At 51.6% G+C, this 11,225-nt stretch overlaps 2 protein-coding genes across 2 annotated transcripts in view; one reads left to right on the top strand and one right to left on the bottom strand.

The window, feature by feature from the left end:
• Window positions 1-3,731, top strand: part of OAZ1 (ornithine decarboxylase antizyme 1) — a 4,091-nt gene extending 360 nt beyond the window's left edge. The window contains 5 exon segments of the mRNA XM_042836001.1: window positions 2,178-2,235; window positions 2,237-2,323; window positions 2,453-2,625; window positions 3,098-3,183; window positions 3,300-3,731. Coding sequence (XP_042691935.1) covers window positions 2,178-2,235; window positions 2,237-2,323; window positions 2,453-2,625; window positions 3,098-3,183; window positions 3,300-3,430 — 535 coding nt within the window. The 3' untranslated portion in view covers window positions 3,431-3,731.
• A 2,941-nt stretch (window positions 3,732-6,672) lies between these two features.
• Window positions 6,673-9,753, bottom strand: PEAK3 (PEAK family member 3). The gene is made up of 3 exons (XM_042835999.1): window positions 9,600-9,753; window positions 8,903-9,489; window positions 6,673-8,212 (listed from the first exon to the last, which is right to left on the bottom strand). Exons 1-3 carry the CDS (start codon window positions 9,721-9,723, stop codon window positions 7,232-7,234), a joined length of 1,692 nt encoding a protein of 563 aa, XP_042691933.1. The 5' UTR covers window positions 9,724-9,753; the 3' UTR covers window positions 6,673-7,231.
• Window positions 9,754-11,225: the final 1,472 nt, after the last annotated feature.

Genomic DNA, 11,225 nt, shown 5'->3' with positions numbered 1-11,225 from the left:
AAATACATTTTTCTTTATTGCCTTTTTGTCGTTGTTGTCTTTTTTTGGGGTTTTTGTTGGTTTTTTTTTTTTTTCCTCCTTTTCCCCACCCGCCCCCCCTCCCTTGCCTTGTATGAGTGAGGAGGCCGCAGCACCGCCCCGCCCCCACCCGCCCCACAGCACCCCTCCCCCCCCCCCCAACCCTAGGGGGGGGGGGGGGGGGGGCAAAAGGGGGAAAAAAAAAAAAAAACCAACAAACACCACAAAAAAAGACAACAACGACAAAAAGGCAATAAAGAAAAATGTATTTATTTCGACGTCTGAAGGCTGCCCGTGTAACGCGGTTACACCCCCACGCATCGCCTCCCCCATCCCCGCCCCACGCGGCTCGGTGCCACGTTTGCTGGGGGGTGAAGGGGGGAGGGGGAGGGGGGGATGGGCGGGGGGCACCGCAGGGAAAAGGAACCGGGCCTGACGGAGATGGGAGATGCATTGCGATGCAGTGCGAGCTGTTGTCCCCTTATGTAAGCGCAGGTCTCCTGGAGAACGACGAATCGAGGGCGCTGAGCCCAAAGCAGAGCGTTATGGGAGCTGGTAGTTTAAAAGTCGAGCGGGGATTAAATAATGCCGGCAGATGTTGGGGATGCGGAGCTTTGGGCTGAGTGGTGTTAGGAGGTGGAGGCTGAGGAGCATCGCTGTGCCCTCTGTGTGGGAAGCGATGGATGCAGCTGGTTCAGGATGGAGAGCAACTCCACAACGTCACCAAAAGCTGTTTTTATCCTTTAGAATGGTGATAATGTTTGGTTTTTTTTTTCAACCGGAGTAGATGTGCCCGAGCATCACTAAAACACAGAATTGCAAGGTGTGAACAGCCTTTGTTGTATACTTGGGGGTGAAAGGTGAGGTCACAAAGGGTTAGTGCTGCCCAGGTTTGTTCAAGGGCTTATTTTGAGGCTGGTGAGGAGTACAGGGATCTGCAGTGATTCAGAAGTAAGGCTGCTATTAAAGTATTCCAGAGGTCCTAAAATAGTGGATTGAACCCTTATTTAATTGAGATTGAGCAAATTATCATTTACATTTACCTTAATAACTTTATAGCTGCCGTGCTTACTAATGCTTCCAGCATATAATATTAGACCTATAAGGCCATTCATTGCCTTTACAGTATGGATTATTCATCACAGATGTCAAGCAAGCTCGTTTAAAAAAAAAAAAAAAAGAAAGAAAAAAAAATTAAACTTGTGTGAACTGTGCAAAATGGTGGATTATTTTGTACGTGTTTATTCTGATTTGCAAATGGCTGCTGGCACTCACAGACAGGACGATTGTGAAAATTTCCCTAAGGGCCTCGATTGCTGCATCTGCTGAGATGACGCAACTCAAGAGTGAGCCTGCAGGGTGAGGGATGGTGCAGAGGGAGGGGCCAGGCACAGCTTCTGCTGTTTGTACAGTAAAGGCTTGCTCACAGTGATGCAGCCTGATGGATGGGATGGAACTCAGCGTGTGTACAAGAAATGTTCATGTCTCGATAGAACATCCTTCACCCAAAGTACCACGGCGTGGCTGAGTGATGTAAGAAGGCTCTAAAAGTCAGGAAGGCTCTTAGATTTTTCGGATATTTGGATTTGCATTGAAAGCAGAGCTTGCTTTCTGAGCTTTGCATTGTAGAAGCTCTTGAGACAGTCTCACAGATAATGCTATCTTATCTGATCTCAAGCTAAAAGCACTGATGCAAAATTCTAATGTAATTAAGGCTACATATCTTGTATGTAAGGAAAAGGATCTCTAGCTTGCTGGGCCAGTTGTGATCTCTTAGAGATCAAGATGGGGAAGAAAATGGGGTCTGTGGCATCCGTACGCAATAGTGAAATGGTTCCTTTCTTGAGATTGGGTCAAACATACAGCAAATACAGGAAATAAAAACTGAGAGTATTTTCACCCTCCAAACTAATGTTTCCATCCAGATACTCCAGTGATGCCTTTCTGGTGCTTCTGGCTCTGGACTTTAGGTGATGTTCTGTGCCTGGCCTGGATGTTCCTGTGTCTTGCTACCAACCAGGTTGCAGCAGGAGGAGTTCCCTTGATCTAGGTTTATTTAAGAAAACAAAATCAAAAAACACTGCCATCTAACGCTTATAAAACTTAGAATTTTCATGACTCTTAACGCTTGCTTCCCTCTGACTGTGATCCTTCTCTAGTTCCAGGGTTCCCTTCAATTGCTGTAGTAACCTGGGTCCGGGGCCTCGGTGGTGCTCCTGATGTCCCTCACCCACCCCTGAAGATCCCAGGTGGGCGAGGGAATAGTCAGAGGGATCACAATCTTTCAGCTAATTTATTTTATTCGGTGAGTATGAGTGTTGTTTAGCGGCTCTCTCTGGTTGGTGGGAGGGCTCTTTTGCCTTAAACCTTTCCATGGAAGTTAACCTGTCTCCAGAATGAACTGGCAGTAATGTTGCGATTCTTAATTCTGCAGGATAATCGGCTGAATGTGACAGAAGAACTAACATCTAATAACAGGACAAGAATTCTGAATGTCCAGTCAAGGCTTACAGATGCCAAACACATTAGTTGGAGAGCAGTGCTGAACAACAACAACCTCTATATTGAAATACCCAGTGGTGCTCTGCCTGAAGGGAGCAAGGACAGGTGGGTGCAATAAAATGCAACTTCAGTATAAATTGTCTTGAAGGTCTGCAACACTGTACTGTTCTTTTCCATTTCTCTAAAATTGGAAGTCTGGTTACTTGGTGGCACTCACGTAAGAGAGCATCAAATGGTTTAAGGTCATCCTCTGCCTGTTCTGTCAGCCAGAACCAACTAAAAGATCTGTGATGGCAAACTGGGCTCCTGGTAGCGATGGCTGCCTTTATCCACTGAAAACAAGCCTCATTCTCAGTCTGTCTCTGCAGTTCTCCCTTCAGAAATTTGGTGTAACGATGACTTAGATTTGTGCCCCATGTTTGAACCTTGGCTTGGTGTTTCTTGCTGGTGCCAGTCTTCAGCCCCTGACTTTCACTTCTGCTTACAACGAGCGAGGATGGTTTCACAGGGCCTTGCTCCTTACATCTGAGGGAAGTGCTTGCCTGTGTGCACTCAGTGCCCTGTGTTTGTCTCACAGTTTTGCAGTTCTTCTGGAGTTTGCTGAAGAACAGCTTCAAGTTGATCATGTGTTCATTTGTTTCCACAAGAACAGAGATGATAGAGGTAGGTGTGAACTCAGCATTAAAAGGCTGATGCAATACCTGAAGTTGGTTTTGATGGATACTTCAGCTTCTGTTACAGAATCACGTGATGAAATGTCTTCCTTTTTTTTTTCCTAGCTGCATTGCTCCGTACTTTCAGCTTTTTGGGCTTTGAGATTGTGAGACCAGGGCATCCCCTTGTCCCCAAGAGACCAGATGCTTGCTTCATGGCCTACACGTTTGAGAGAGACTCATCAGAAGAAGAATAGATTGCAATGTTTGCCTCTTAGAGCTTTCTTGTTGTCTATAAAGATGATTCTGTAGAAATTTTGTCAACATCTATTACAGTATATGTAACTTTGTATGAAACGTTGTGACCAACTGCTCTGGTGGTGAGATGTTGAAAATTTCAGACTCCACATCTTTTTCTGGATTTGTGCGCATGTTGTGGTTGTGCAAAAATAAATGCTCCCTCCAAATTAGCAGTATATTTCTTGAAGTTTAATATTGTGTTTGTGATACTGAAGTATTTGCTTTAATTCTAAATAAAAATTTATATTTTACTTTTTATTGCTGGTTTTAAGCTGTTTAAGACTTGCACTCTGAAGAGGTGCCTCTGCAACTGTCCCAGCTATTTCAGGTAGGGAAAGGCTTTGGATCACTTGTGGCTCGATGGGAACTCGAGGTGATGATCTGACAGGACTTGCAGTCCAGGAAAAGCCTGCTTTTATTGAAATAATTAGCAGATTATCCATTTCACTGGTAATTGTGATCCCCGGATCCCTGCTCTATCAATGTTTCATAGGATACTTGGGGCGTCTGCTGGTTACAGTCACAAGTGAAATGCTGAGAAGCACAGCTTGCACATGCCATGAGGTTCAGGTGTCTCAGAGTATCAAATGCACACTTGTAGCTCTGGAGGCTGTTAGTGCTAGCAGTGGAGTCCTGTGCTTGTGTGCACTCATGATCTAGGAAGGCTTGTGGCACTTGCTAAGCTGCTGTGACCGAATCCAGGCGGCCTCCTTAACAGGAGCTGCAGATGTGGTGAAACTGATTGGGGTTGAAGTGTGAGGAGAAGGGCTGGAGTTGAGTAATGCGTGTTTGTAGAGCCTCAGCTGTTTAATGCCTGCAGTACTCAACTGCAGGAAAAAAGTGTTTGCATTACATTAATTAATTGCTTGCATTAATTGCTAGAATTACCAATGCTGGCACTGAGGCTGTTCACTACAGAGGTAAGTCTCCAGAGGGGCTGAACTTGAAAGCATATTTCACTTTCTTTTTTTTTAGTGCTTATATCTGCAGCTTTATAGGGTTGTTTTGTACCATCTGATCCAATCAAACTGCCTATAAAATGCGTAGCAGTGAATTGCTGGGATGGTTTGTGTGTTGGGTGCAAGGTTATCTTACTGGGTTTGAAACGTTTCCTTGTTCATGCTGTGAGTTGGTGTAAATCCAAGCACGTCATTACAGAACGCGTTGTACCCCTGCCTTGATGTCTGCAGCACTTGGGCTTAGGAAAGCTCATGTGTTGGGCTGTATAAATGGATCACAGGGGTCTGCTGTGTGGGGTGACACCTGGGCAGCTGTGCTGGGCTAAACAATTCAGCAATTGCATGGGGTGCATCGAACTGCCAGCCTTCCAGCTCTGCTCAAAGCAGCAGGCAGCACATCCTGCAGTGGAAACTCCTGCTGCAGCACAAAGCGACGGAAGGTTGTGGCACTGTCTTCTCGGAGAGCCTGTTAAATTAGCGGTGTTGCTAAGGGTGAGCGTTCTTATGGTCTGTTTAATGAGCTTTGGGTGCTTACACAAACCCTTCCCACCTGCAGTGTGTGCTCCTTGCGTCCTGGTGGACCCTGTGCAGCAGCAGCTCACCCTCTTTCCCCCTGCTGAGTGCTTGCAGCCTTGTAATCCTGCTCTTCCTGTATTGTTTTTTGGGAGAGCTGTGAACTTGCCAGCAGCAAAACAGAAGGATGAGGGAGATGGAGTGGAGGGGGAGAGGATGTTTCTGCTTTTCCCCACCAAGTTGGCAAAGGCCTGAAATTGCTAAGAGGGTTCTCTAGAGGGAATCTCTTTTCCTCCCATGTGCTGCAGCTGCGCTGCTGCTGCCTGCTTTCTGCAGGGTGTGCCAACACAGAGCCCAAGCTCTGCTCTGAGGCTGTGGTTCCCTACACACCTGCTGACCGTGGGTATTCTGAGCCACTTAGCAAAAGGGGAGAGGTTTGCTGATGGTGGTGGTCAGGTGGAAGCCAGAACTGGGGATGCAAGTGGCAGCAGTGCAGGATCCGGCCAGTCTGGGGCTGGAATGGGCATTCAGAGCAGTTTGTTTTTCTTTATTTTTTCATGGTGAAAAGCCCAAGCAGGCTGTGCTGCCAGGGCTCTTACTGCCATCTTGTAGCCATGCATGATACTACAGGACGCAGGGCAATGCCTCTATGTGGTTCTGGCCCAAAGGCTCTGACTGGGAGAATGCTGGCTTTGGGAGAGGGCTGTGTGAGTTGTGTTTGGGCAAGGAGCTTGCTTATCTCCATTTCTTCTCATCTCTGATCCAAAGGACCTGGCCGTCTTTTGTCTCACTTCCAGTGCTGCTTTGCTTTGGGAGATGTTCGGGGCAGGGATGCTCGCAGGAAAGGTCTGTGATTTCAGCTGGGTACGGCCCTGAGCCCATGGCCATGAAAATGGATGGGGATGGAGCATGCTTCCATGGTGGGCTGGAAGAAAGCAGCGCCCTGGGGAAGCAGCACACCAAGGGGACAGGGCAGGAACCTGCTGACTGGGAGCATTTTTCTCCCTGTGCACACAGCCTGCAGCAACTGCTCTGCTGTCAGCTGATAGCTGTGAGCAGATTAATAATTACTCAGTTAATAATTATACCAGCTTCCCAAGCAGGGCCTTGCATGACACCCCGCCCTCTGTGCAGGCCGGGTTGGGGTCTGAGGTGAATGACTGCATGTGCAGTGTGTCCTTGAGACGGGTCGCTTTGCACTGCCCTGGACAGGTGTGGTTATGTGGCTGTGTGCAGCACTGCTCCCAGCTGAGTCACAGCCTGAGTCAGATGGAAGCATCTTGCCCACGAGTGAGCAGTGCTTCCCAGCAAGCCCTGTTTGAGGGGAGGAGGTGCTGTGCAGCCCAGTGCTGCGTGCAATGGACTTGTGCCCCCGGTGTGCCAATCCCTCTCTGCCATCCCACGTGCTGCAGCCAGGCCTTTGGGTTGATCAAATTTCTGTCTTTCTCACGTGGACTTCTGCACATCCCATGCACCTTGAGGTATCACTATGCAATGCACGGGATGTGCTGGTTGCTGGCTCCTGGTAGGACCCCGGATGGGTCTCTTACAGACCTGCAAGCATCTCCCAGCAGCCACAAACCCACCAAGTGCTCACTGCAGCTCCAGCTCATCGCCACAGAGCAGTGAACTTCAGCTTCGTGATCCTCCCACGTTAGATCCCCAGGGTGCATAGCACTGTAAGAAAGCATAGAAAGGAGCAGAATTTAAGAGGTTCAGCTCTGGGTTTTATTGAAGCTGTGTGGCTGCTTTATTTCCTCCTCTGAATGTCATTTCTATTTGTGACTGTGCCACAAGCTGTTCCTAAAAAGGACGTGGCTGTATGATCTGTTGCTTTTCTCCTCCCATAAGTGTGTCTTTAGTGAGCAACAATGTATTGTTTCGTATTGTTATTTAAAACAATGACAGCAGCCGTGCAGGAGGAGGGATTTTTGGGAAAAGTCTGAGCTTTATTCGCTTTAACTCAGGGCAATGAGCTGCTGAGCTGCTGCTTCATCCTGTGCCTTCCATCCAGCTATCTTTGCTGAGAGGCTCTGATAAGCTGGATTCAAACCACTGAGCAAAAATCAGCTGAGGATGCAAAAACACATCTGCATCGTGGCAGCCAAGGTACTGTGCTGAGAGTTTGGTCCTTACTTGCTTAGGTCTGTTTGTGTGCTGTGTGGGAGCAGTTTCAGATTTGGAAATGAGTTTTCCTAGCCAAGACCAGCTTTAGTTGGGGAGATGAGAGCTGGAGCCTCCGTGGGCTCTTGGCTTTGAAGGGGAACCTTCTGAGTAGGTTGGTCTTTATGGCTTGTAAAGAGTCTGGGTGACTTGGTAGAGCATGTGCTCGGTGGCCTCCACAAAGAACTGGCAGCACAGCCAGTCCTCGAGGCCAGGGCTCCCTCCAGCCGCCTTCTCAGCCAACTTCAGCAGCAGCAATGCTCTCTTCATCTCCAGCCAGCTCTGGAGCAGGGCCAGCGTCTTCCTGCTCTTAGCAAAGAGCTCCTGGCGAGGCCCCCAGAGCAGGACCTGCAGGATGTGCCTGGCTTCCTTGATGGAGACCCTCTTGCATGGATCTCGGTGGAGAAGCAGCGTGGTCAAATGCTTGAGACCCGTGGAATAGATGGACAGGGAGGGGATTGCAGGAAGCTGATTTCTTCTCAGATCCAAAGCATTTTCCAGAGAGATATCCACATGCAAGATCTTATAGATCAGCATGCCTACGTTCAGCTCATCTGCCATCGGGGTGGGGAGAGCAGCAGACCCCTTGGTCCAGTCCCACTCTTGGCTGGTGGAACAAGGCCTGGTCTTATCTTTCACCTTGAAGAAGTTGCTGATGAGCAGCCTTGGAAGGGACAGCCCCACGGACCCCTCCTTGTCCCGCTGGCTGCTAGGGGGACACGGGCACTGCACCAACAACAGGTTCTCAGAGCAGATGTCACCCTGCCCCACATTCTGCACCCTGAGGTGCTCCAGCCCTGTGCACAGCTGCAGGAGCAGGAGGCACGCCAGGCGTTCATAGTGCCCAGGGCTGCTCCTATGCAGTGCACGGGAGCTCTCCACAAAGCCTGCCAGGGTCTGGTAGGGCACATCTGGGCAAAGGAGGACCTGCAGGACACGGGGAACAGCAGGGCAGCCTGGGGACAGTCCCTGCTCACCGGGGTGACCTGGGAGCACCAACGCCCCTGGGAGGCGGTCGGTGAAGCGGCTGATGATGCGCTGGATGCTGCAGTGTGATCCAAGGGAGCTCTGCATCTCCGTGCTGCAGCAGCCTGGCTTGAGGACCTGCAAGGAGAGATGGGGAAGGGGCAGATGTGCTGGGACGGAACCTGTCCTGAGCCAGGCCATCATGCAGCTCCTACCCATGTGCAGCTCCTACCCATGCACAGGGCATGGGCTCCCCTGCGCCCTTTGGTGCTTGCTGAGACAGCTTGGAGCATGAAATCAGATTGGATATGAGAAAGAAGTTTTCTACGATAAGGGTGGGGAGACACTGGCACCGGTTGTCCAGACAGGGATGTCCCATCCCTGCAGACACCCAAGGTTGAATGATAGGGCTTTGAATGCCTGATGGAGCTGTGGGTGTCCCTGTTCAGTGCAGAGGGTGAGACCAGATGGCCTTTCAGTGTCCCTTTCAACTCAAACCATTCTGTGATTCTATGAAGAAGCAGGGTATAAAGAGGGGGGTCAGCCCCAGCCAAGCTGCAAAGCTGCTGTGCTGCCTCTCACCCCACACTGTCAGGACACCCAGCCCTGCTCCACGTCTGCTCCCCCTCGAGGCTTTGTGCACCTTCCCCAGCTGTGTCATCCTTGGACCTTTGCTCCCTTGGATGTGCAAGAGCCTTCAGCACCACTTTGTTTTGCAAATGAAGAAGTGGGTGCCAAAGAGGAACCACCCAATTGCCGTCCATCCTACTCACCCACCCAGGGCTCCCTCTGCCTGCAGCCCCCTCCTGCTGTCCCAACCCCCCTTACCTTGGCTGCGAGCTCCAGCTGTTCTTTCCTAAAGGTGACCCCCACACGGTAATACCAGGCATCCCCGCTCTGGCAACATGGCTCCTGCTGCAGCACCCTGAGCGCAGCCCAGCCCTGCCCTGCCAGCTTGGCCTGCAGCCCCCCCCAGGACCCCATCAGCCCCTCCATGGCGTGGGCACAGAGCCGGGCCAGGCCAGCAGTGTGGCAGCCCACCATGGCCTCACACAGCCCTGTCCGGTCCTCCAGACCTTGTAGGATCGGGCCCAGCACCGCGTCCCCTGTCCCAAATGTCAGATCAGCCAGGTTGGGCATCAGAACAACCCCCCGGGTGTCCCCCAGGCTCTGTGATTTGATCAGGGGCTTTCTGGGTGCCACGTCCTTGTGTTGAGGACAAGGGCTGCCGAGTCGTGGCGGGGGGTCTCGGTGGTAGGGCTGCCATGTGCCTGGCTCAGGGAGGGACTCAGCTCGCTGCAGCCGCTTTTGGGGCAAGGGGGGAGGCAGGGGGTCATGGCTGGGCTGCGGGGGGGCTCTCCTGGCTCCATCCCCTCGGCTGGCCTTGGTGGGGACGAGGTGGGCACGCAGCTCTCCTGTGGAGAGAGAAATTATTCACCCCATGTTATTCCCCTCAGAGACACACACAAAACCCAGTGCTGAGCACCCCTCCACCCCTCTGGCTGGATGCCGGGCTGTCACTCACCCACGTTGCTGTAGATGAGGGCTGAGGTGGGAGTCTGAGGTGGGTGCTCCTCCAGGGTGTCCAACACGGGGGCGTTTGCTATAGAGCCCCCCAGGTCCAGGCTGGCACAGCGGGCGCGTGCCATGGCCCTGCACAGAGCTGAGAGTCAGCACACGGCCCCCCAAGGGCTTCCGCTGTCGGCTCCAGAGAGTAAAGAAAAAGGGGAAGCAGTGGACAGGGAGGCCGTGTCTGCGTGCTTTTGTGAAAAGCAGGGAGTTTGGGTTCCCTGTGACTGCACGCCCTGTTCTGCTGGTGGAAGTTGATGGGGCCTTTGCATGCTGGTGGGTGTTTGCAGGATGGGGTGCACCCCTGGTCTGCCCCGCTGGTCCCTGGTTGGTGGCCCCAAGGTGGATGGGGATGGGGGGGGGGGTGGAGTGAGAGCGGGAAAACTTCCTTCCCAGCCCAAGCAGGGACTTGGGCTCTGATCTTGGATCTGGATCTGGGATCTTGGATCAGGGGGATCCAGAAGTCTGTGCACAAAGAGGGAAGCACACAAACGCTGAGCGGGGAGCAGTGAGAAGGGGCCACCCATGGGGCTGCACTTCCCCATTCTGTCCAGACTTGGTGCAAACCTGCACCTCCAAACCTGCTGCTATGAACGGTACTGAAACAACGCTGACTTTCTCAAAACCCACCGGTTTCTGCTTCCAGCATCATCAGACTTCAGCCCAGATTTGCCTCCCTACCCCCCGGGGAACGATATTGCCCTGCTGCAACCACAAGTCTCACTGCGGTGCAACACTTTGGGCTGGAGCATTCTAAGCGGGTTGCAGCCGGGAAGTGAATTTGGGGAGATGTTTGCAGAGCAGTTTGTTACCTCCAAGCTTTTCCTGGCAGCGGTGGGGGCTTGCAGGGCTCCGTTTCCATCTCCTGGCACTGCTGGGGGCTCTGTGAACACTCCCAAACCCCATCCTGTGCTCCCCCCGTGCTGGCCATGGCCTCTACGTGCAGGAAGAGATGCTTTCAAAACACATTCACCAATGTCACGGTGAGCTTAAAGGAAGCTTGAGGCTCAGCGTTGCTCCCCACGCCACCCCGGGGTGCTCCAGGGGCACCGATTGCACTCAGCAGTGCACGCTGACTGCTGCAGGTTGTTGCAATGGGTTTGCTTCACCCCTGCTGCTGCTCAGATATACTTCATGCTCCTCCTCCTGGGTGCTGGCTGGATGGCAGGGGGGGATGCTGCTGGAAATCCTTCTGAAAGCACCCTGAATTCCCTGCTCTCAGCAACACAACATCAGATGTATCAGGGAGATGGAGTTTTTTGTTTTCTACGGCATTTTTTTTTTTTGGGTCTGGGTTTTCCCGCAGCCATTGCATATCAGGAAATCCCTTCCCTCCCCCTTTGTCCTCAGGGCTGTATTAACACTCTAAAACATCAGATTTGAGCTGTTTTGTGGCCCAGCTGTAGGCAAATCTCTGGAATTTCACCTGGGAGCATCGAGGCTGCAGGGTGAGCAGATGTGGGTTTGCAGAGAGGAAAGGTAACAGGTTTTGTGTTAGAAAAAGGGAAGGGAAAGGGGAAGGGGAAGGAGAGGGGAAAGGGAAAGAGGAAAGAAAGGGAAGGTAAAGTAAGGTATGGGAAGG

Source organism: Centrocercus urophasianus, unplaced genomic scaffold, assembly GCF_019232065.1.
Source record: "Centrocercus urophasianus isolate 14NV4802_14NV808 unplaced genomic scaffold, USGS_Curo_1.0 seq_56, whole genome shotgun sequence".
NCBI classification, from domain to species: domain Eukaryota; kingdom Metazoa; phylum Chordata; class Aves; order Galliformes; family Phasianidae; genus Centrocercus; species Centrocercus urophasianus.
This window is presented reverse-complemented; position numbering and strand designations above follow the sequence as displayed.